At 47.6% G+C, this 21,917-nt stretch overlaps 1 protein-coding gene across 1 annotated transcript; it reads left to right on the plus strand.

Moving 5' to 3' along the window:
- Positions 1 to 18: 18 nt before the first annotated feature.
- On the plus strand, positions 19 to 19,513 carry CFAP52 (cilia and flagella associated protein 52). Its single transcript, XM_042833446.1, has 14 exons — positions 19 to 89; positions 841 to 1,040; positions 1,713 to 1,849; positions 2,731 to 2,859; positions 3,904 to 4,003; positions 4,441 to 4,554; positions 11,527 to 11,627; positions 12,308 to 12,478; positions 13,792 to 13,940; positions 14,923 to 15,068; positions 17,068 to 17,219; positions 17,783 to 17,885; positions 18,118 to 18,229; positions 19,009 to 19,513. Exons 1-14 carry the CDS (start codon positions 20 to 22, stop codon positions 19,200 to 19,202), a joined length of 1,878 nt encoding a protein of 625 aa, XP_042689380.1. The 5' UTR covers position 19; the 3' UTR covers positions 19,203 to 19,513.
- Positions 19,514 to 21,917: the final 2,404 nt, after the last annotated feature.

A 21,917-nucleotide genomic window follows, 5' to 3' on the forward strand; every position in this document is an offset into this window, starting at 1 on the left:
CCATCGTGAAGCGTTGGCGATGGCGACGGCGACGCCGGAGGAGAAGGAGGCGGAGAGGCTGGAGCTGCGGGCGGCCATCGGCTTCAATGGTACCTGCATTACCTGGGGAGAGGAAAGAAAGGGATTGTGGGGTAGCTATGGGGTTATGGAGCAGCTTGGGGCAGCTGGAGGGGGAAATGAGGCACCGTGGGGGCAGGTGGAGGGGCTGTGGGGCACCTGGGGGTCACGGGGGGCAGGTTGGGGGTAGGTTGGGGGGCTGTGGCTGTATGGGTGCCTGGCCAGGAGCAGAGCTGTGCATAATGTCCCTGTCTGGGGGCAGGAGCTCAGGGAGAAGTGATACAGGCTTCAGAGCAAGCAAACTCAGGCTGAATAGAGGGATTCGCTGTTCATTTATGTCTAATTGCCCAGCTTACTGGAATGAGAGAAGCTTCGTTTCAGAATAAAATCAAATCCTCTTGCACAAAGCACAGCCGAGAGCAGCCCTGTGGCTTGGCAGTGGGGTCAATAATTGGGCTTTGCAGCTGCCCAACGTCCTGAGAGATTTGCAGCTGCAGAGCTGGTGAGGTGGCCTTCACAGACCAGCAGCTGCTCACGCAGGACCTGCTGTGATGAAGGGCTCCGTCCTGAGGGCCGGGTGGATCTCCTGGTAGCAGCAGAAAGCACGGCTCAACCTCTGTAAAGGGCAACCTCGAATTACATATGGGATTGTGCTGCTCTGGGTGGCAGCTTCTTGGTTTTGCCCTCGTTGTGAAGTCTAAGAGTTTGGGGAAGCGTGAGCGGGAAGTCCGCCTGCAATCCCAGGGTGCTGACAGGCAGCCTCGTGCTTTGTCCCTCCGGCAGGACACATTGCCTCAGGCCTCATCTGTCACCCTGACAACAAGCACCTTCTCTACCCGCTGGGATGCACCGTGGTTATCCAGGACCTGGCCAGCAAGAAGCAAACCTTCTTGCACGGCCACACCAACAACGTCTCCTGTGTCGTCGTGTCAAGCAGTGGGAGCTACGTTGCCTCTGGACAAGTCACCTTCATGGGCTTCAAGGTGGGCAACCCTCGATCTTTAACCACATTACACCGACCAGAAACATGGGGTTCTCTCTGAGTGGCAAAAGCACTTTGTACCTGTTTTTAATTTTGATGGAAAACGGATGGCTGTGTGGTGGGAGGGCGCTGCAAAGAACGGGGGATTGCGGCTGCTCTGCTGTTGGATGTGCCTTGATGTTTTGGCACAGTATTAAACGCTCTCCCTAGGATCAGGGTAACTAGATGGAGGGATTTCTTCGTCCTGGTCCTTTTTATTGAAAGTGTTGTGGACACGTGGCAGCCTAAATCCCATTAGATGTTAATTAGTAAACACTGTCACACTTAAAGTTGTTAATGGTTTAATTTTTTAATGCTTATTTGAAAAGAGCCTGAGGCAGTGGGAAGGAATCAGTTATTTGCTTTTTCAGCACTTTAAAATCTCAGTCAAATACTCTTCCAAAATAGGTTTCATGTAGTAAACCTTGATTCTGGAATGAATCAGAGCTTCTAAGCTGGAAATTGGAGTAATACTTGGTACAGCACCTGATGTGAAGCATATCCCTATTGCAGTGCACTGGGCTGAAATCAGCTAACCTTCTGCTGGGCTGCTTCTGAGAAACTCCCTTCCTGTCAGAGCGCTTCAGCATTTCACAGCTAATGCTCTGGCTCTGACTTCTGCTTTGGGCTGCAGGCAGACATCATTCTGTGGGATTTTCAGAAGAAGGAGTTGCTTGCCCGGCTGTCCCTTCATAAGGGCAAAGTTGAAGGACTGGCATTCTCTCCGAACGACCTTTATCTCGTGTCACTGGGAGGCCGGGACGACGGCAGGTAAAGGTTTCCCCTTCCTGAGGAATGATTCCTGCCAAGTTGCAGGGTGCTGAGGGACGTGCTGAGGGGATGCTCACTCCTCCTCCTGGCACCCTGCTGACGTCTCTTCAGAGCATCCCGTTTGAGGGAAGCTGGGTTGGCACGCCGGTGTGTAGGGCAGGGAAAGATGAGGGGAGCAGCTAATTCTGAAATTGGCTTTGTCACCCAGAAATGGTATGACAACTGCATTGTTGTAATGTCCTGAAGGACTGCAAGTGGAATAAAAGGCCATTTTAAATTAGATTCTATGTAAGATATTTCACAGAATGACAGAATTGTAGGGGTTGGAAGGGACCTCCAGAGCTCAACGAGTCCAACCCCCTGCCAAAGCAGTTCCTTACAGCAGGTCGCACAGGTCGGCATCCAGGCAGGTCTTGAACATCTCCACAGAAGGAGACTCCACCACCTCCCTGGGCAGCCTGTTCCAGTGCTCCTCACCTCACTGTACAGAAGTTCCTTCGCACATTTGTGCAGAACTTCCTATGCTGCAGTTTCTGGCCGTGTCCCCTTGTCCTGTCTCCACTCACCACTGAAAAGAGTCCGGCCTCGCCATTCTGATATTCATATTCCATATGATTTGACTCTTGCTCGGGAGGAGGAATCCACCGGATGCACATCCCCACCTCCTTAGCAAGAGGATTCCATGTATTTGTGCGAAGGCTTTTCTTGGATAAACTGTCTGCAAGGTGACTTTTAGTGCTTATCAAACTGCAGGGAAACAGTCCTTAGTGCTTATCCTTTTGGGAACAGACTGCAGGAAGAAAAGTTTTGGTTTTTTTTCTGCTAAGTTTTTAAGTAGCATTAAAAAGCAAAGTATTTTAAAGCCTTTCCTTCTTCTGCAGCGTGGTTGTGTGGGATGTCCCAAGAAGAGAGGCTGTCTGTGGGAGCCCTGCCTCGGCCCGGAGCGCGGGCAATGTGACCATCGTGCAGTGCTCTGCATGCAGGGACGAGATGTTTGTCACTGCTGGAGTGTAAGGCTGTATTTGCTACAAGAACCCCTGTGAGGAGAAAAAACCCATAGGCCTGTCTCCTTTTTCAGAGCCTTTACTTAAATAGGAGGAATATTAAACATCACTGTGCTCGTGGTTTTGCTTTGTTTTGCTTCTCAGTGGGCTGATGGATAACCAGCAGCTTGTCTCTTCAAAGCATTTTTCCTTGTTCTACACAGAAGCGCATGCTTTCAAAGCAGCACACACCAACCAGCATGCTTAATTTCTGTTCTTTACACTGGGATTTTTGCTCAGAGGGAATCTCAGCAGTCCTTAAAATATTCAGTTCCCAGTGTTTGCACAAGAAAAGCAGTCAATGCACAGCTCCAGGCAGCACCCCATTAATGGAAGGAGAATGATATCCTGTGAATTGTTGGATCTTCTCCTGTCCTTGGCAATGTACAGCTGGTCCCTGGCCTGTAACACAAGTTGTTACAAGGAGTCACATTTCCCATGGATCTGAGGCAGTCCCCATGTATCTACCCTGACTTTTAAACCTGCCCAGGTCCCGCATTTCCCTTTAAATCAGGGAAAGGTTTCGATGCCCTTGGCTGCAGTTGCACTTAGAAGTGTTGGTCTTTGCAGTTGTAACACTCTGTGAAATACAGGGGTGACAGCAGTACTGTGTTGGTTCTTAGTTGTCAATCCAACTGTGCTAGAAAATAGTTGAAAGTGCCTGGTGCTGCTCATTTGCTGTTCTAAGAAGCAGGGTTCCCACCGTGCATGTCTCTTTGGGGAATTAATATCCAGGTTATTACGTGCCTTCCCCATAATTCCAGTATGAATTATTGCTGAGCCTTTAAGATTTTTGGCTTATCTGGAAAAAAAGTTACCATAAGAGACAGCAGAGAAGACAAAGGATTGCTTCTGGCCTCCCCGGTGTTGTTCTTTTTCCTCCTGATCAAAATTGCAGCATAATGTAACCTCATAAAGGTTACATTTCATTCTTCTAATAATGATTGAGCTGGGATATTTCTGGCATCCATTCCACGCACGGATTTGGTTTTCCTCTGTGCTTTCCTTTAGTGAGACCATTCGAGTATGGGAGCTGGATCTACCAAACAGAAAACTCCGACCAGCTGAATGCCAGATAGGGCAACTGAGAAGGGTGATCACAAGCCTTAAGGTGAGCATCAGCCACAACGATTTGGCTGAACTAAGCAGCTCTCTGCAGGGTAGAGACAGGCTCTGAGCTTTTATAGTGATGCTAAGAATGCTAATTATGACTGCATGGTGGCACTGTGGTTGCTACACGCTGGCTCATGGCAGATGGTCTTCCACAGCTTCTTTATCCTGGGAAAAGTCTTTTGAATGCTTCAGAAAGGAAGCAGCATGCACTTTAGTCAGGGGCTCAAGAGAATTCAACTTTTGCTTCAAAGTATTTGGTTGGAAAACATTTTACACAGATCCTTGTGAGTGCTGATGTGAGAGCAGTGGCTGTGTGCCCTGAGGGTAAATCCTGGCAGTGTGCTGAAATAAAGCTATTGATGCAGCACAGAGGTAGGCTTGGGACAGGAGCCTCAGTATCTGGACCACAATCTCTTTTTTCACTCTTCCTTCTAGATAGCAGAGGATGATAATTACTTTTACGTTGGCACATCAACTGGTGATGTCCTGAAAGTGAACACAAGGAACAAGCTGATGACTGCTTTTGGGCCTCAGAAGAAGTTTTCGTTGGTGAGTAGAAGCTCTGTCACTTGCATCGTTTTCCTTATCCTCCTGCTTATTAGTGGCTGAAATTAGGACAACCTCCAGGAGAACCATCAGAAAGCTGGTGCACAAGCTCACATCCTTCACAGAGGATGAGTGGAATGGGAGTCAGTGTGGCTGTGTGTGACGCAGTGATGTTCAGGTGAAGGGAGCACTGTGAGCTGCTGAAACAAACAGAATGGGAGCACAGCTGAGGAGGGGCAAGGACCAGAGTAAAGGCAAACTGAAGAGAGAAAAGCTGAGGGGAGAGAAGAACAGCCTCTGTCCTGTCTGTGTGCTTCCTGTGTGCAACCAGAGAGTCCTGGGATCGTAGCTGTGCAGCAGAATTGCCTGTGGTTTAAGTGGGTCAAGAATGGATTCAGCTGAAAAACAGCACCTGCAGCAGGGCAATTTTTGCAGCCGCGTTATTTACAGGAGGGCCTCACAGTCAGTTACCAGCACAACTGGCTGAAAATACAGTAAAAACTCACAGGTGAAGCATGTCTCATTTTTTGTTAAACCTAAAGATGCGGCTTGGTATCAGTTACCCCCACTGACCTCAGAGATGGAAATCCATGTGCTAAGAGTTGCAGTGTGTCAGTGACTCGTGTCAGGATTTATAGGGCAGAGTTTCCTCTGCAGCCTTTTAGTGCCAGCTCCCAGTGCTCTTGTTGGCCCTGCTTTAGGCAGGGAGGGCTGGGCTGGATCAGGGCTCCTGAGGTTCCTCCCAACCCCAGCTGCTCTGTGGGTTCTCTCTGAAGCCTGGTCTCCATCACCACACTTTGTTGATAATCATTCACCAGTACTTCATTTAAAGCAGTGCGCCCTACATGCACCAGGCTTGCTGTACCGAGTGCTACCATCACAGCCCTGTTTGAATAGTTAGGTTCAGTGGGTCCTCCAAGGCTTTGCTGGGATTTCTGTGGTGCTACTGAGAAATTAAAGTGTAAAAAACTGCTTCTTTTTGGCTCCCGTTTTGAGAGGTTTGGTCTTTTATCCTTTTCCCACAGCACTTGACATTATGTGGCTGTCTGTGCTCACAGGCTGGGCTCCAACTGACTCCAGTTATTTGCATATTTCAGTGTTCCATACTTTTGAAAGTCAGTCCCCAGAGTCTGTGTGTGTTGGCACCTGTGGAATACACAATTGGATTCTGCTTGGAAGAATCTATTTAAGTGACTTTGCTCAGCACCGCAAGGAGCTCTGGCAGAGCCTGCTATCTAGAATTCAGTGCTTCTGGACCACATTAAGGTTTCTCAGCTAAAACATGATCTGTGCTCTTTCCTTGTTCATTGCTATTATCTGTGCTCTCCCATCTCATGTTATTACATTATTTATTATTATTATTATTATTATTATTATTATTATACCCCTTATGACCGATCCCTGTAGTAGCTTCAGCTTCCCCACTCACGAGGCAGAGGTCTTACTGAAAATATCACTGTAGATAACACAGTTAAAGAGTTTATCATAGTGCTTATGCACAGCTGGGACAAAAATGAAAAGGCTGTGCAGCGTGCATCGGCTCTATTCCTTTTTGAGTTCTGAGAGCTCAGCCTCCTAACCTCGAGGTTCCTTCAACAAAGCTTCTTTGTTTGCCTGCAGTTGGGACTTGCAGATCTCTGTGTAATGATCCACAGACAGGAATGTCTTCTGGAGGAGGAGCTTTTGGCCTTTTGTTGGCAGAAAGTTGTAATGAGAAACTATTGGCAACAGCTAGAACGCTTGCTCTTGATTTCTCTTTATTTGTTGCTGTGTTTGTGGCTTTTTGGTGGAGGGGATGATACAGAAAGAATTCAAACACTTTCCCAAAATATTCCCTTTCACAAGGTTGAATGTATTTTGTGATTCTATTAAAACCCGTGAAAATCAGTGAGCAGTGAGAGAAGCAATAGAGATGGAAGTGCTGAATGTACTGCTGGAGAAATTGTCCTAGCAAGAAGCAGGCCTTGTTGTTTGGGGCAAGCACGAGTCTGACAAAAAGTTTGAGAGAAAATCATCGGTAATTCCCAAATAAAAAGCTGTTCTGGACTCGTTTATCCAGACCTTCTGATCTTTGCTTTCAACACGCTTACATATGAACCCAGTCATACAGACCTACAGAGATACCAGTCACAGCGTGGTGCTTCTGCATTACCAGTGCATGCCCACCTGCTTGGGACTCCTTGCAGCCAATGAGGCCTTTAAATATTCTCACTGTTTGTCTATCTATTCCAGAAGCTTGGAGAAGTCATCACACTTGGTTTTCACACTTGCTTTGTAGGAATGTAAGGAGTTTAATTCTGTGTGCATGCTAAGTGACAAGAATGTACGCATTTTGTTTTCCTGATAAATATTCATCACACTTATGATTTCTGATGCACATTAGAGCTCTTGTGGATACATCTGTGCGGTTTGCTGTTGCAACAGCCCTCCAGCAGTCATCCTGCAGTGTTTTGCATCCATCTGCAAGTGTTCCCATGTCCTGGCAGAGGTCTTGGTATTGAATATCCCTTCCCTTTTTAAACGCTGGCATGATTTCAGTCCTATATGTAGTATTACAGCCTGGAACACCTGGCTGCAGCCACACAGCGTTCTGAACTCCCTTGCCTTCTGGAGTGGGGGAAATGTGCCAAAAGCCTTTGAAACAAACCCTCACAGAAGGTACACGCACCTTTGAGACCATCACTGAAGAAGCAATGAGCTGGGGTTGTTAGCAGGAGGCAGTGCAGTGTGGAAGTCGAAGGACAGCCCAGGGCCTCTTAGTGAAAAGCAGAGGCTGAGGCCAGACCTTCTCCCCATCCACATGAAGAAGAGCTTTGGAGTATCGCTAGCTTCAGCTGGCATTGCTTGTAATGGTGAAAAGCTGAAGAAAAACAAGACCTTTCAACATTCAAGAGGCTGACAGGATGCTAGGGAGAAGGTAAAATCCCACAGTGGATGTCACAGCTGTCAGCCAGCCCTGGGGATGAGAACCGAGCTACCAGGCAATAACCCGACTTACATCTTTTTACTTTGGTGGTAGGCAGTGGCAGCTAGGTGAGAGAAACCGTGTGTGTGCTTTGGCAGGGGGAGAGGCAGGAAGACATTCACAGTGCAGGGCTATTTGTGGTTTCCATCCAGCATCCTCCTCTATCGTGTTACTCAAAATGATGCTGCGTGTTTGGACACTTCTGCTCATAGGCTCTTCTGTCAGGTGCTCTTTTCCTCTCTGCTCTCTTCCATGACTCTTACCAATGCAGTGTCTATCATGGGAAATTCATCAGGATCCCAGTGCAAAGCAGTGTTGTATCATCAGTGAGAGCGTGCTGGTGCACTTTTATCTCCAGCTGCTCTCAGACCCACCCTCATACTTCCAGCTCTCCCTTCCTGGCTGCATACCACGATCCCCCTTTCTGCCCACCCAGTGCACATCCCTGCACACAAACTGAATGTTGTCACTGTGCTGTCAGCAAGCCCTCTCGGTACACAAATCAGCTCTAATGTCTTATGACAGAAGTTTCCAATTGTAGCACAGCCTTCAATATCAGAAGAGTATTTGTGCAGGTATTTTTTCAAGTAGAAAACGCAGCATTTATCAAAGCAGAAGTGTTCCCAACCTTGTTTTCACAAAATGTAGTACGTCCTATTGCTAAACCTAGGAGCAGTGATGGCTTCTTTTTCTGCAGAGCTGTGTGCATTCCATGAGATGCAGCTCTACCTGTGGCATGTAGCACTTAGCACCAGCAATTCCCAGCTCCCTGCCTCCCTCCTTTGGGACCACCCTCGTCGCTTTGCTGCAGTTCCCCCTGCAAAGCTGTATGTGTGTGGGCATCCCTGCAAGCCTTGGCAGCAGCATCACCAGGGAACTACAAGACAGTGGCGTGCCCTGAAACTCCATCCTGGAGTAACCCCACGACAAGCATGCCTTGAAAGAGGGAGGTTAGCTGCTGCCCAGTGAGGGGGAGGTGTGTATTGAAAACAACTTTGGTCGATCTTAGAGAAATGTTACCTTTAGATCTGAGAACGTGTTTACTGTTCAATGTGATCTGAAGTTGTCTTTGTTTCTGTTTTGAAGAGGAGTGGCACGTTTGAAGCAACTTGTTTCACATCTCAGTGGAGTTCAGTGCATTGCTGTCACGTCTGTAAACACAGTTTTACCATTTATTCCCACTGCAGGCTTGAGGAGCTGTAGGGTAACCACTCAGATACAGAGTGAGATGCAGGACTGCAAATGGATTTTCAGTAATAGTCGGATATTTTGCAAATAAACAAAATATTTTAACAAGGTGGACTGGATTTCACAGAGCATCCGAGAACTCTGCGAGAGATCAGAGTGGGACAAAGAGCGAGCATCCCTGCGGGGAGGGAACACACAGGCTGTGCTTGTGCTGGCATCTTTGTTTATCATCACACTTCAAAGCTGCGGTTGCCTTTTGTAAAAGGTAAATAATGAATGGCGATATTTTTAACCTGGGTTACCCTCTGCATTTCCCCTACAAAAGGACTGCCAGTGTTATAAAGCAGAGCTCTGGCTGCATCGTTAATGTGAGCTGCATGAATAACGAGAGCAACTCCCAGAGCTGTGTACTCGTGGGGATTCCAAGAGCAGCCAGGAGAAGGAAGAAGCACAGTTACTAAACCCAGCCTGAAATCAAACTGTTTTTGAGAGCTTCACAACCAATCCCGGTCACTTTCGGGTGTTCCTTTTTTTCTCTTGATAATACCTGCTTCCCTCCCACATTACGAGAACCAAAGAGAATACCTGCTCAGTCTCAAAGTGGCTCTAAGAACCCTAATTAGCAACAAGCAGAAAGCAGTAATCGGGTCAACTATGGACTCACAGGTGTGATTTTCAAGGCTGCCACCAGCCGTAGAGCTGCACCCTCAGGGCACAGGTAGGTAAAGCAGCCTGCAACAGAAAATACTGCAGAACAGCGGATCCAAAGACCCTGAGATAACAGGGGTTGGTAAAACGCTGCTGATGCCTGGTCAGAAATTTTGCAAAGCAGAGTTTGGAAACAGCTCTGCTCGAGGATCGTATTTTTAATTAAAAACACTCCCTTTGTTCTCGTGCTTAAGCAAAGAATGTTTGCATGAAACCTGGCTCCCTGCCTGGCACTGATGTGGGAGCACAGCATCCAGTGCCTCCCAGCGATGGCCGTGACAGCAGTGGGCTGCTGCTGCTGGAGGCAGGCTCACAAGTGATTGCAGTGAGTGTAAATTATAAATCAGGATTGGTTTTATGCCAGTTGGCCGGGATTTTGTTCCCTGCCATCCACACAGGGTTGATCCCAAGGTTGCTCAGTCCCTAACCTGCAGTGCAGGCGCAGGATTGATGGAACACCAGGCAGAAACAACCGAGAAGCCTTGCTGATACTATGGAGGATAAGGAATTCATCTATTTTAGGCAGCTATCTACATATTGTTGTCTTTTTTTTTGTCTTTCCATTAAAAAATAGAAGCAAGAAAGCATCCTTTGCTTCTGCTTGTTAGGAAAACAGAGCCAAAGTAATTTCTTCACATTCAGCAGCCTTTCTCTGTAGCTTTTACAGCATCTTTTCTAATAGCATTGACCTCTAAATAGCTCAAATGTCACGTCTGTTCTCTTCTGTCTTGATTTCTTTCTCACATTCCTTAGAGCTTCATTCCTTTCCACAGAGAAAACGGACACTTTCTGGCTTTCATTCTTTTAAACACCCTGCAGTGTTTAATCCTGAAATACACCAGGGATGGGCCAGATTAATGGCTGAAGAGAACAGAAGTGCTGGGTGCTACTGCTTAGATTTCAAATGCTGGCTCCTGTGTATATTCAAAATTCAGAGGTCAAGTATATGGCAGTGATTCCCTCCTAAAGTATAGATGAATCATTATTCTGATTTACTTGTCAGCTCTGCTTTGAGAATCCACGTCTTTTTGCTGTGACAACGCGAAGCTCTGGGATTCTTTGCCCAGAAGAAACCCCACCAGTCACAACCTGTGTTCTCTATGAGCTCGGACTCAAAGGCAAACATCATAACGCTGTGAAATTACATCCTGTATGTGTGGCTTTGCAATGGAACTTAGGTTTCAGACCAAGTTTTTGTGGCTCCCTTGTCTTCTTTCCTTTTTTTTTCCCCTCCCTCTCTCCCCAGAATGTTTTGTTGAGTGAAAACAACAAGGTCTGACCCCAGAGAAATGCTCTCACCCCTTTTGCAGCCACTTTGTGACTGTCAGAAATGGTCAGTAATGGATCTGTTGTCTGTGTATGGCAGACCAACACTACTTGAGGAGGGGCAAAACAGCAGCAGGCTGACTTAGTGAGGCTGGAAATGTTGTGGCAGGACTGGGGATTGATTTCCTTCCAACTGTAGCGTGGTACTTCAGCTGCTGGAAAAGCGTTTCTGCTTTTCCTAATGGCTGACCTCCTGTGGGTTTATTCAGCTAATAGCTGAAGCCTGTGCTGATGGGCTGTCTGATTTCCAAAGCCTTTCTGCCACAAGTGTGTTTTATCAGTGGTGTGTGTGAAGTGGCACGGGATGCTTCAGACACCGAGAGGGGCCTGGAATGCAGGGGGTGCATCCTAAGAGCAGCTTTGCCAAAGGGTGCTTAGGCTGAGTTTCATCTTCTGTTGTTTTCATCCTTCTGTCGTTCATCTATAAAGAACCAGTGGAAGGCAAAGTGGAGGTACTGATATAAAATGTGTATATTGCTTGCTGGAGCAAGGTAAGGATGTGTAAATTCCTTTGTGGTCCCGACTGCATGGAGGGCTTCGTTTTGATGCTGTTTACCTTAAACTCTCCCACTGTAGATGTTCATATATGCCTGTAATTAACTCTTTTCTTCCCATTCCCTCCAGAGAACCATTCTTAAGCCTGAGTCAGTCAGAATGCTGATAGAGCCATATGTGAGCGATGTGGACACTGCCATGGGGAGCATCATTAAGGCACCACTGAGTTATTCAGCGTGGCTGTGTTTGCAACTGCTTCCATCCAGTTGTGTTTTAATCCCCTTCTCTCCTAGGGAGTCACGGCGTTGCTTTTGCTGAAGACAGGAGATGTAATAGTTGGCACTGGAGAAGGGACTGTGGCGCTCTGTAAAGGCTCAAACTACAAAGTGATGAAGTGAGTCTGCAGGTGGGGGATCAGAGGGGTAGAGATGGTGGCTGTGCAGTAAGGACCAGTCCTTCCTATGGAATGGCACAATCCAAATAAGCCTCAGGTTTTTTTCAGTCCTACAGACAAAAACAGGTGTTCTTAATCTAGATGTTATGTTTGCAGCATAAGGAATTTGAAGCAAACTGGAAATTTCTGGGTGCTTCTGCATTACATTGCCCTACTTGTAGCTCATTTTAAATGACCGTTGTCTCCTGGTAGGCATTAGAAGTCAGATCCTGAACTGATGTAAAGTGGGACAGGTCTGTTGAAGTCAGTAAAACCATTATTTACTTACATGCTCCCTTACACCACCTGAGGAAGATGAGTATTTGCCATTTAGAAAGTGTTTGCTGGAGAAAGTGCTCTCTGATTTCACAGGAGTGTCTTAAAACGCTGGAGTGCTCGCAGGGCTTTCTTCTGCATGTGAAATAGCTGCAGGCTTCACTTTTCAGTGGGTGATTTGAAAATCAGGCTTGCAGCTAGTCACTGCATTGTTTGAATAGGCAACTTCAGCACACAGCTCAGAAGCAGCTAAGCTCTGTACAAGTGTAACCATCCCCACGAGTTCTAAGCTGAACGGAGATGTTGTTCAATGCGGGATATTTAAGTGCACTTGAGCAAAAATAAATCCTGCTTTTTCTTACCAGGACCATTCAAGTTCAAGGTGGTGTCACTTCCCTGACACGCAGAGGTCAGGGCCACCAGTTCTTTGTGGGGACGAAGACGTGCCAGATCTACCGGGTCAACTACACGGCCTTTACAGAGGAGCTGATCACCACCTGCCACAGTGAGGCTGTTCACGACATCGTGTTTCCTTCGTGAGTACTGGCTGGGATGCTTTGGGCTGCCAAGGGAGCTGCAAGTAAGGTCAGCAGTTGGTTGTTTCCTTCCCAAACAGGGAACGGCAGCTTGATCCCAAAGAGAATGTTGATTTGGGGCATGGTGCTGCGTTGCTTCTTGACGCAGCACAGATGATCAGAGCTCGTCAAGGTGTAACACAGCAGACAGGGAAAGTGCAAAATGCCCTCCTCCCTTGTCACCGGCCTGAAAAATCCACTTACTTCTAATTTAATGAGTAAATCATTTGGCGCTTCAAGGTAATGTGATGCTGATGATCCCAACTGGCACATCTGTGTCACAGAGGTGCTTGGATGAGCAGGCTTCAGTGATGAATGTGAGGGCTGCGGTTCCATATCTTTACATGCCTGTTTTAAACATCTTATTGGTTAGCTGCTCCTGAGCAGTACATGTCACTGAGCAGGAAATACAGGCTTAATTTCCCTGTTCTGGTGTATTTCAGGACGCCTAAATTGCTGATGCTCTTCTGCTTTGTAAAGCACCTGCACAAGCTTGGCCTGAGAGAGGCTGCACTTTTGCTGGGCCGATTTTCCCTGTCCTGCTTTGTCTTGCTGGTGATTTTGAACAAAAGCATACGGTGCTCTCTAAATTTCACTCTCTGTCGTATCCAGAGGATACGTGCTTTGGTCGTCTTTGTGCATAACTGATGTATTGCCTTATGCCAGTTGGAGTTAATCTCATCCTGCAGAAAGCAGCAGTGGTGGCATAAAACCATGCCCAAATGTCTCCTTTTGTTTGTTGCTTATTTTAAGAGCTCATTTCAAAGAATTCAGCCCCACAGGTTTTGAAATGTTGCAGGTCTTTTTTACTCAAACGTACCAACTATACTATGAAAGGCTTTTACCATTTCCCCTATTGCCTTCAGCAATGTTAAATAGGAATCACCCAGTAAGCAAGATAAAAAATGACATCTTTACAATGTGAGGCTGCTGTTGGTCGTCGATGTCAAACCTGGGCAGTCAGCACCTCTACCCCCATTTTCTCTCTACTGTCTACAACACTTCAAGTTTTGTAGGGATTCCGTCTGGGAAATCAGCATCCCAACTTCATTAAAGCAGGGAGATTTCCTTCTGCTCCATTCGAAATTCACTGTACACAGGTGCCAAACCAGGGGAAATCTTTGTGATAAAGGTCTTTCAGTGTTAACAACTATGATCCCTATTGCATGGATCACAGCTGAACATCGGCAGCAGCTGAGCTTTAGGGGATGAGTTAAGATCTGATGCAGAAGCCGTGCTCTCCTCTCATTAGCTCTTCTCTCTGACCACCCCAGTGGGACTTCAGACTTGTTTGCAACCTGCTCCAAAGATGACATTCGGGTATGGCACACCCCAGAGAACAGGGAGCTCCTCCGAATCGTCATCCCCAACATGACCTGCTATGCCATAGAGTTCATGAGGGATGGCAAGAGCATCATTTCAGGTAACGGGCATTCCCAGCCCATGGGTGAGTCCAACCTGTAAGCGTTATCTAGTGTAATAAACGTCATCAGTACGTGAGAATGAAGACAGGCATGAGCTGGGAGCTGTTGCAGGTGATTGCTGTGACCACAGGCCTCTTTGCTAGCTGCTGGTCCAATGGATGTTGCTCACAGAGCACAGATCCTGGCACCGTAGTTGCAGGATTATGGGGAAGGGGAGGTTCCTTGCTTGAGATGTGATCTCCAGCAATCCAGAACTTCTGTTGGGTCTTATTCAGAAGGCCGAATTCTAAAATGTTAACACTGATGTATGGAGCAGATTAATCTATAATGTACATAGAGCAACTTTGCATAAATTTGGTGCCTGTTGCCACGTGAAAGTTGTCTACACAGGAACTGCTGCAGTTCTAGAGTAGCAATGCTGCCCCTCTGCTATTACCAAACCAGTTTGAATCATAGAGTCATAGAACAGCCTGGGTTGAAAAGGACCACGGTGCTCATCCAGTTCCAACCCCCTGCTGTGTGCAGGTCCCCAACCAGCAGCCCAGGCTGCCCAGAGCCACATCCAGCCTGGCCTTGAATGTCTGCAGGGATGGGGCATCCACAGCCTCCTTGGGCAACCTGTGCCAGTGCCTCACCACCCTCTGGGTGAAAAACTTCTTCCTCATATCCAACCTAAACCTCCCCTGTCTCAGTTTAAAACCATTCCCCCTTATGCTATCACCATCCATCCTCGTAAACAGCCGTTCCCCCTCCTGCTTATGTGCTGCCTTCAATTATTGGAAGGCTGCAATGAGGTCTCCCCAGAGACCTGACAGTTTGCCCTCAGCCAGAACCAAGAAAAGGTATTAAATTTTAATAGTTTATGCGAGGCTACACAGTATAAAGGAACATAATAAGAAAAGGGTTTGTTTGTAATGGAAAGTAACGACAGCATGAGGAAAGACTCTGTGCCTGGATGATCTGTTTCTTTTTGTTCATCAGCTTGGAACGATGGAAAAATCCGTGCCTTCATGCCAGAGAGTGGACGGGAAAAGTATGTCATTAACAATGCCCACAGCCTGGGGGTGACAGCGATCGCTGCTACTAACGACTGTAAGCGGATCCTCAGTGGAGGAGGAGAAGGGCAGGTAATTTCTTGCTTTGAAAGCCCAGAGCAGCTTTGTGCCTCATCACAGGACCTGGGAATTGTCTGAAACTGCTCAGTCAGAAAGGAGCTATTCTGAACTCACACTTGAGCAGAGGACCGGGTTTGAAAGCATTAGCCCTTGATACGTGCAAATCTCTTGTTCTCAGAGGGTTTCCTATGAAACAATGCCCCGATTTCTTCTGGCATGTTAGTCTTGAAAATCATTCTAATGCAGAACATGCTCTTCATCCTTCCTCGTTTGTCTCTCCCCCCTGTTTGGCTTATCTGCATTAGTCATTGTTTGCAAGCCTGCGTCTCACTGTGTTCTAGCACAGATTTGCTTTCTGTCGTTTCTCCTGAAGCCCTGGTCCAGTCAGATACAACCTGTATGAATTCAGTTAACAGCACAACATTCACCTTCTGTGGCTGTGTCGTCTATGAGCAACTGATGCTTTGGGTTGGTGTTACCTGACTGAGGTGGTAAAGTTAATAGAAGGCTCTAATAACTTGACTCCCAATACAGTTATGAAAACATTCCAACACAGAACTCAGAAGGCATCAGACTTGTGCACTTCAATAATATTATTCCAGCAGTTAAAAAATAACACCGTGTTCTCTGTCTGCTCCACACGCTGCCTTTCATTGTGGCCTTTTGCAATCTGTAAAAGAGACGCTGTTTTTTCCTAAATTTTAAATCATACAAGCATTTTTTAAAATATATTAAAATAGATTTGGAAGGCTCGCGTTCAGTTTCTTGCTTTGCTTTGGACTTCCTCCCTGCAGTCTGGCGTGCTCTCAGAACCAGACGTTTAAGTGCATCCTGATGGATAGAACTGCTCTTAATGCTTTGTTTCTGTACCCTGCTCATCATGTGCAGTGTGCACACTGAAGACTGCACAGGAAATCTTGAAGAGTGGGGCTTGCAGATCTCAAGCAAATATCCCCATCTTTCTAAATCAGCTTGTGCCTCAGCTCTCCTGCAGAGTGATAGAGAGTGGTAGCAGCAGCACTGCCTTGTCTCACTGCATAAAGACATCAGAGATGATGAGCCACTTCAACCCTTCACTAATAAAAGCACAGTGAAGTACCTTGGATGATTAGTGCTGGAGGATGCAGGGGATGGAAGACCTAGATTCTGTATGAGCACACAGAATGGCACAGGCTGCGGTTAGTTGCTCTCTGAATTGAAAAAGACAGCTGGGACAGAATTAAAGCTAGAAGGTTGGTTAAGTAGAAATGAGAACTGCAGGGGGGCATTTGCTGCATTCATTCAAAAGGCAAAGGAGTGCTCTGAAATGCTAATGGTTCTGTCAAAATCAATCATCTGAAAGCTCTGATGGCCGGGGTTGCTTGAGGTATCTGAACGCTCTGATCATTTAGGCAGCAGGAATTGGACGTGTCCAATTCGGATCCCATAGGTAACTTAGCATCAGACTTGAAAACATGGAAGGTGAACGTTCTCTGCTTTGGATCTCAGCGTGCAATAGTAAATTTGCACTAGCATTTGACCTTAGAGAAATGTAAAAGCAAATTGATATCACGAAGTTTGGCACTCATGGGACAGCAAATGCAAGGTGTGAAGGATCAAGTGGAAATATTGCTGCCCTTACCTCCACTGGGAAAAGAGATGCTTTCAAGGCATGTATTCCACATGAAAGATTTAAAGAGCTGTTTTGTATTTACTTGCTAGCATTACATATGTACCACAAGTACCAGGTAGCTTTTCAAACTCAGTTTCAGAAGCACTGTTCTTCAATCTTTAAAACACAGCTGGAAATGCATCATGGATCAGGTGCTTATTCTCGATGGAGAAATGAGTGAACTGAAATGTGGGTGAGTTGGGCTCTCGTTTGGAGCTAGAGAAACAGAGAGCAGCCTGTTGAGATTCTGTGGCTATACAGGTTGTAAGGGAAATGCAGGGCTTGGGGAAGCTGTGGGCATTCTCCTGAGCTCAGACAAAACTGGATGGTACAGAGTTGATGTTTGCTGCTGATTTTCAGGTGAGGCTCTGGGCAATTGGTGAGAAAACTCACAAACTGGAAGTAGTTCTGAAGGAGCACATTTCTGCTGTGTCTTGTATTAAGATTAAGAAGAATGACAAAGAGTGTGTCACAGCCAGCCTTGATGGAACCTGCATCATCTGGGATATCGGGTAAGGAGGGGGGTTGTATTGCAAGGTGCTTACAGTGCTGGAAGTGTCCGTGTTGGGTCACTGTGTCCTATTTGGGACACCATATGGTGAGAAGGAGGGGGAAAAGAGCCATAGAGAACTAAAATGGGGAAAGATGGGAAAGAACAATCAGTCAGGAAAGGTGGAACTTCCAACACCGGAAACTTTTCAGAGCAGTTTAGACAAGCACTGGTCCCGAGTTGTTCTGCTGTATCAGATCCAGTTCAGAGTCTTGACAAGCTATTGCAGATCTCTACTTGTTCTGCACTGTGATGGGGACAAAGACTTTTTTTTGTGTAGCACCTAGCAAGGAATCTATAAAAATCTTTGTTTTGTGTGATAGCAGATCAAAAGTCCCGTGACACAGCATGGTGGGGAACAGAACTGATGACCCCGATAGGTATCATGAAGCCCTGAACTCATCTAAAACCTGTTAACGTTCAAGTAGAAAGATACCTGATGTACAGCACAAGTAGAGAGAGTTCAGGCAGTCAAGGTTTGGGTTTTGACCTTACTGCTTGCTCTTGTTTTGGGATGTTTTGCAGGCGCTTTACAAGAAAACAAATGATTCTGGCCAACACATTGTTCAAATGTGTGTGTTACCATCCTGAGGAATACCAGCTGATCACCAGTGGGACAGACAGGAGGGTAAGCCAAACTACAGCAGTTCTGTTGGTAGTCCTTGCAGAACATCTGGTTATGGACATTTCATAATCACACCAGGCTGCCATCAGAGCAAGCTGTGCCAGCTAGGGAAGCTTTCCTGGGGAAGCAGAGGCTCGTGATGAAGCTCCTGTACTTCTGAAGAAGTTTGTGGGACAGCACTGACATCTTCGTGCTGTTTATGCACAGCTGAACTTGTCTCTTGTCTGCTCTCTAGATTGGATACTGGGAAGTGTATGATGGCTCTGCTATCAGAGATTTGGAAGGCTCGCTATCGGGTTCCATCAATGGGATGGACATCACATCAGATGGGGCAAACTTTGTCACAGGTGAGTGAGTGGGTGAAACTAGAAGAGAGGAAGCCGTATTAAGACCAAGAAAAGCAAGGCAATGAAACAAGAGTCTTGGTAAAATAAGAACAAAATATAAAAGAAAATTCAGCTGCAACACAGAATAAAACAAATTGCTGCAGAAAAATACTTTGGAAGAGGCTGTGATCCAGACATGGAAGATGCTATGGTTCAGTGTTGCAAGATGTAATTTAGAGGTGAAGACAGGTTCGAATGTTCCCAAGGGAGCACAGGGCTCCTCATTTGTTTTCATCGTGTTTGCAGTGCACCTGACTGCTTTCTTCCAGGTGTCCTGCTGGCACTGTTAATTTCCTGGTGCACGTGGCTCCAGGTTCCATTCAGCCTCAGGCTCACACGTTCCCAACTGTGGTGACATCTCTTCTGGGAGCTGACTGCTAGCACAGGGCCATGCTACTGTGCACACTGAGCTAAGCCAGCAGGCTTTATGCCAGCACCAGTTCCTTTAGGGAGCCTGGTGACACTGCTGGCGAAGGGCCTTTGGAGGACCTGCCACACTGGTAGCAATCGCTATTCAGAGCTTACAGCAGGCTGCTGGTGCAGGGCCTGAGTGGCCTAATTGCCACCACCTCTCTGCTTCAGCTGAACAGAGGTAGGCTTTGCTATAATGCTTAGGACAGCACATCCCATCCTTCCTCAGTCAAAGAGTGCCCAAGTATTCTCTGCCTGTCAGCCGGGAACGAAAAGCAGCACAGCAGGGCTCTGCGTAATCCTCCGTTCTCCCTTTGTGCCCAATGCAGGTGGTGACGACCACCTGGTGAAAATGTGGGACTACAACGAGGGGACGGTGACCCACATTGGAGTGGGCCATAGTGGCAACATCACCCGACTCAAGATCTGCCCTGGGAAAAAGTACATCGTGAGCGTGAGTGCCGATGGTGCCATCCTGCTCTGGAAGTACCCTGCCCCTAACGCAGGAGCTGCTGCTTCCTAAGACAGCCCTGCAAGTCCGTCCTTCTCAGAGCTGAGGTTTTTAAAGCACTTTTATTATTGGAGGAGATGCTATTTTTCTACTTTCTGGTATGAATTTACTGGATCTTCCAGATATCCTTTCTAGCACTGAACACACAGGCCTGGTTTTTAGCGGGGAGGCTAATTTCATATTCCACTTAGTTTGGAGTGGAAGTTTTCACCACTCCTGACAACCCCAGGCTGTTACAGCACTGCTGTTTGGTTACTGCCACCTTCCCTGACAGCCCCCCAGTCTGCTCTTGTTCATATGGCCGCTCATTTGGGTGCGCTCTCTCCCTCCTCCCAATCCCTTTCTGTCCCTTTCCTTAATGAATAACTTGTTGTGTAAATTCAGTCTTCTGTGTTCATTTTAATTTGTCCTGATTGAGGAAAAAGCCCTCAGCTCCTGCTCAGCTGTTTGACGATGAAACTCTTGAGTCAAGCTCTTAAATCAGTGTTCTCAAAGGAATTTGGGGTCTTCGGGGCTTCTTCGTTTGCAGTGCCCAGTTTAAAGCTCTGTTCAGAGGCCTGATTTCCAAGAGTGAGAGCACAGCTATTTCCAGCAATGCCAGCTGGATGCATGTGAATTCCTGGTCACTGCCCTAATTTTCCAAATGGGTTCCAAATATGCATGAAATACCAGATACTCATGCTGGGACAAAACACGTATCATGCCTGGTGCTGTAACTGACAGCTCTGATGGTACAGCTTGCTCGAAGATCAGTGCAGGCAGCCGGTCTATGAAGTGATGCCAATAGAGTAAATCTTCCTTTTGCATGCACTGATGGCCTGCAGGAGTCGAGTCATAAGTGAAAAGTGTTCAAAATGTTGGATTCCTAATGTTAAGACTTACAGAGACTTAAGCTAACTAATATTTCATTTAGGTACTGTCATACCCAGATTGATTTCATTAGCTGTTTTGGTATGCAGAGGGGGATAGAAAAGTAGGATTGCTCGTCATTCTTTCTACGCCACAACAAATGTTTGCTGCTCACGGCACACCCCTCTGCTCTGGCTCTGGGGGTATCTGTGCACATGTTGCCCATCAAACACCGTGCAGCTCACAGAACCACAGAATGGCCCAGGTTTGGAAGGGACCTCAAGATCGTGAATCTCCAACCCCCCTCCCACAGGCAGGGCCACCAACCTCCACATTTATTCCTTCTGCTTGAAATATCCCTGCTCTTATTAACAGTGTCTGGAGCAAAGGAATTAAGTCATTCCTTCCTCTTTTTCTCTGGATTGGAGGCTCGTTGCTATGCAGCTGTAAACACTCCAGCAGGTTTTACAAGCTCTGCAGCAGCGCTCAGTGTGGCTTGGAAGGCAGGATCAAACCGCTGGAATGTGGGATGGACAGGCAAAACATTTGTGCTTGTGTAGGAGAATGAAAACAGAGCTGTGTGTGGAGCCAGGCAGGCAGCCCAGCAACCCACGTCCTCTCTGCCCAGCCAGGAGCAGCCTGGGTTGCTGCTGTGCCAGCCCCAGCCCACTCCAGCAGTAGATGGGGAGCCCAGCAGGGCAGGGCCTTGCCATGCCAGCTTCCCAGGAGCCGCAGGTCACTCTCACTTCAGCAAAGCAATTCTATTCCACCCATCATCAGTGATGAAGGACGGCCCTGTGAGCGAGAGATCTCTGATGCTTAGAGTGAGCTCACTGTTGTTACCCAGCAGCGTGGCAGAGGCAAGCAGAGCTGCTCCCATCACATCAGCAAAGCCCAGAGGTGTCAGTGCCAGCAGCTCTGTTTGCACACACGCTGCATATGCTGCTGACATCTCTTCCCTGCACTGCTGCGTTCCTGGCAGGAGCAGCAGCAGCAGCAAGGCAGAGAAGCAGCAATGCGTGGGCAAGCTATCGTGCTGTGCTGTGCTGTGCTGTGACAGAGCCCTGTGATGTGAAAATGGAGTGAAGGTGCTGTCCCTGGAGGGCAGAAGGCAGGGAACGGTGGATGGATGCTGCAATCACAGCCCCGTGCCACCCCGAATTTTGCCATCCCCTCTGCACAGCCGGCCTTCAGCCCTACACAAGTGCTCCCATCATTCTTGCCTCACTCCACCCCAACACAACAGCTCCTCGGTGTGTGTTTTCAGCACGCCAGCACCTGAAATAACCTCGTAGTATTCACTGAGATCCCTTGGTGCCTCGGGGTGCTGCAGGTGTGTGGTTTTGCTGGAACACAGCAAAACTGCCGCAAGCAAAGCACAGCTTGGGAGCAACACGAAGCTCTCTCTGCTCAGCTCTCATGTTGGGAACCAATGGAGCAGGGAGCAGCGTGGTGCTCCCTGGCACAGCAGCACTTGCTCACCTGCCTCAGCGCTGCTGCTCTGCCAGCGTGTTCCTAACAAGGCAGCGCCCATCCATCTTTAATGAGGGCTCTAAATAACTTAGTGCGCAATCTATAATTTAATTAGACGGATGAGAGTGAGCGAGGTGTCAGGAGGAAGTTGCACCCTCCCTGGGCAGCTGTGCCAACGCATCACCACTCTTTCGGAGAAGAATTTTCCCCGACGCCCGCCCCTCCCGCTGCCCTCGCTTTCCCTCCGTGCTTCCCTCCCATCCACGCCCACAGCGGCGGGGATCACGCAGGTACGGCCCTCCCCGCACGGACTGATCGATGGGCTGAGGCCGATTGAGGTCCAACAGGAGCCCCACGCTCCTCCCCCTCCTCCTCCTCCTTCTCCTCCTCGCCGCTTTCCCCGTC

Source organism: Centrocercus urophasianus, unplaced genomic scaffold (genome assembly GCF_019232065.1).
Source record: "Centrocercus urophasianus isolate 14NV4802_14NV808 unplaced genomic scaffold, USGS_Curo_1.0 seq_41, whole genome shotgun sequence".
Taxonomy (NCBI): Eukaryota; Metazoa; Chordata; class Aves; order Galliformes; family Phasianidae; genus Centrocercus; species Centrocercus urophasianus.

What these genes read in the sequence shown, in the direction of transcription:
- CFAP52 (XM_042833446.1), top strand. Translation starts at nt 20, where the DNA reads ATGGCGACGGCGACGCCGGAGGAGAAGGAGGCGGAGAGGCTGGAGCTG. An exon ending in TCAAACTACAAAGTGATGAA is followed by an intron (nt 11,628 to 12,307) that starts GTGAGTCTGCAG and finishes TTTTCTTACCAG; the next exon opens with GACCATTCAAGTTCAAGGTG. An exon ending in CACGACATCGTGTTTCCTTC is followed by an intron (nt 12,479 to 13,791) that starts GTGAGTACTGGC and finishes TGACCACCCCAG; the next exon opens with TGGGACTTCAGACTTGTTTG.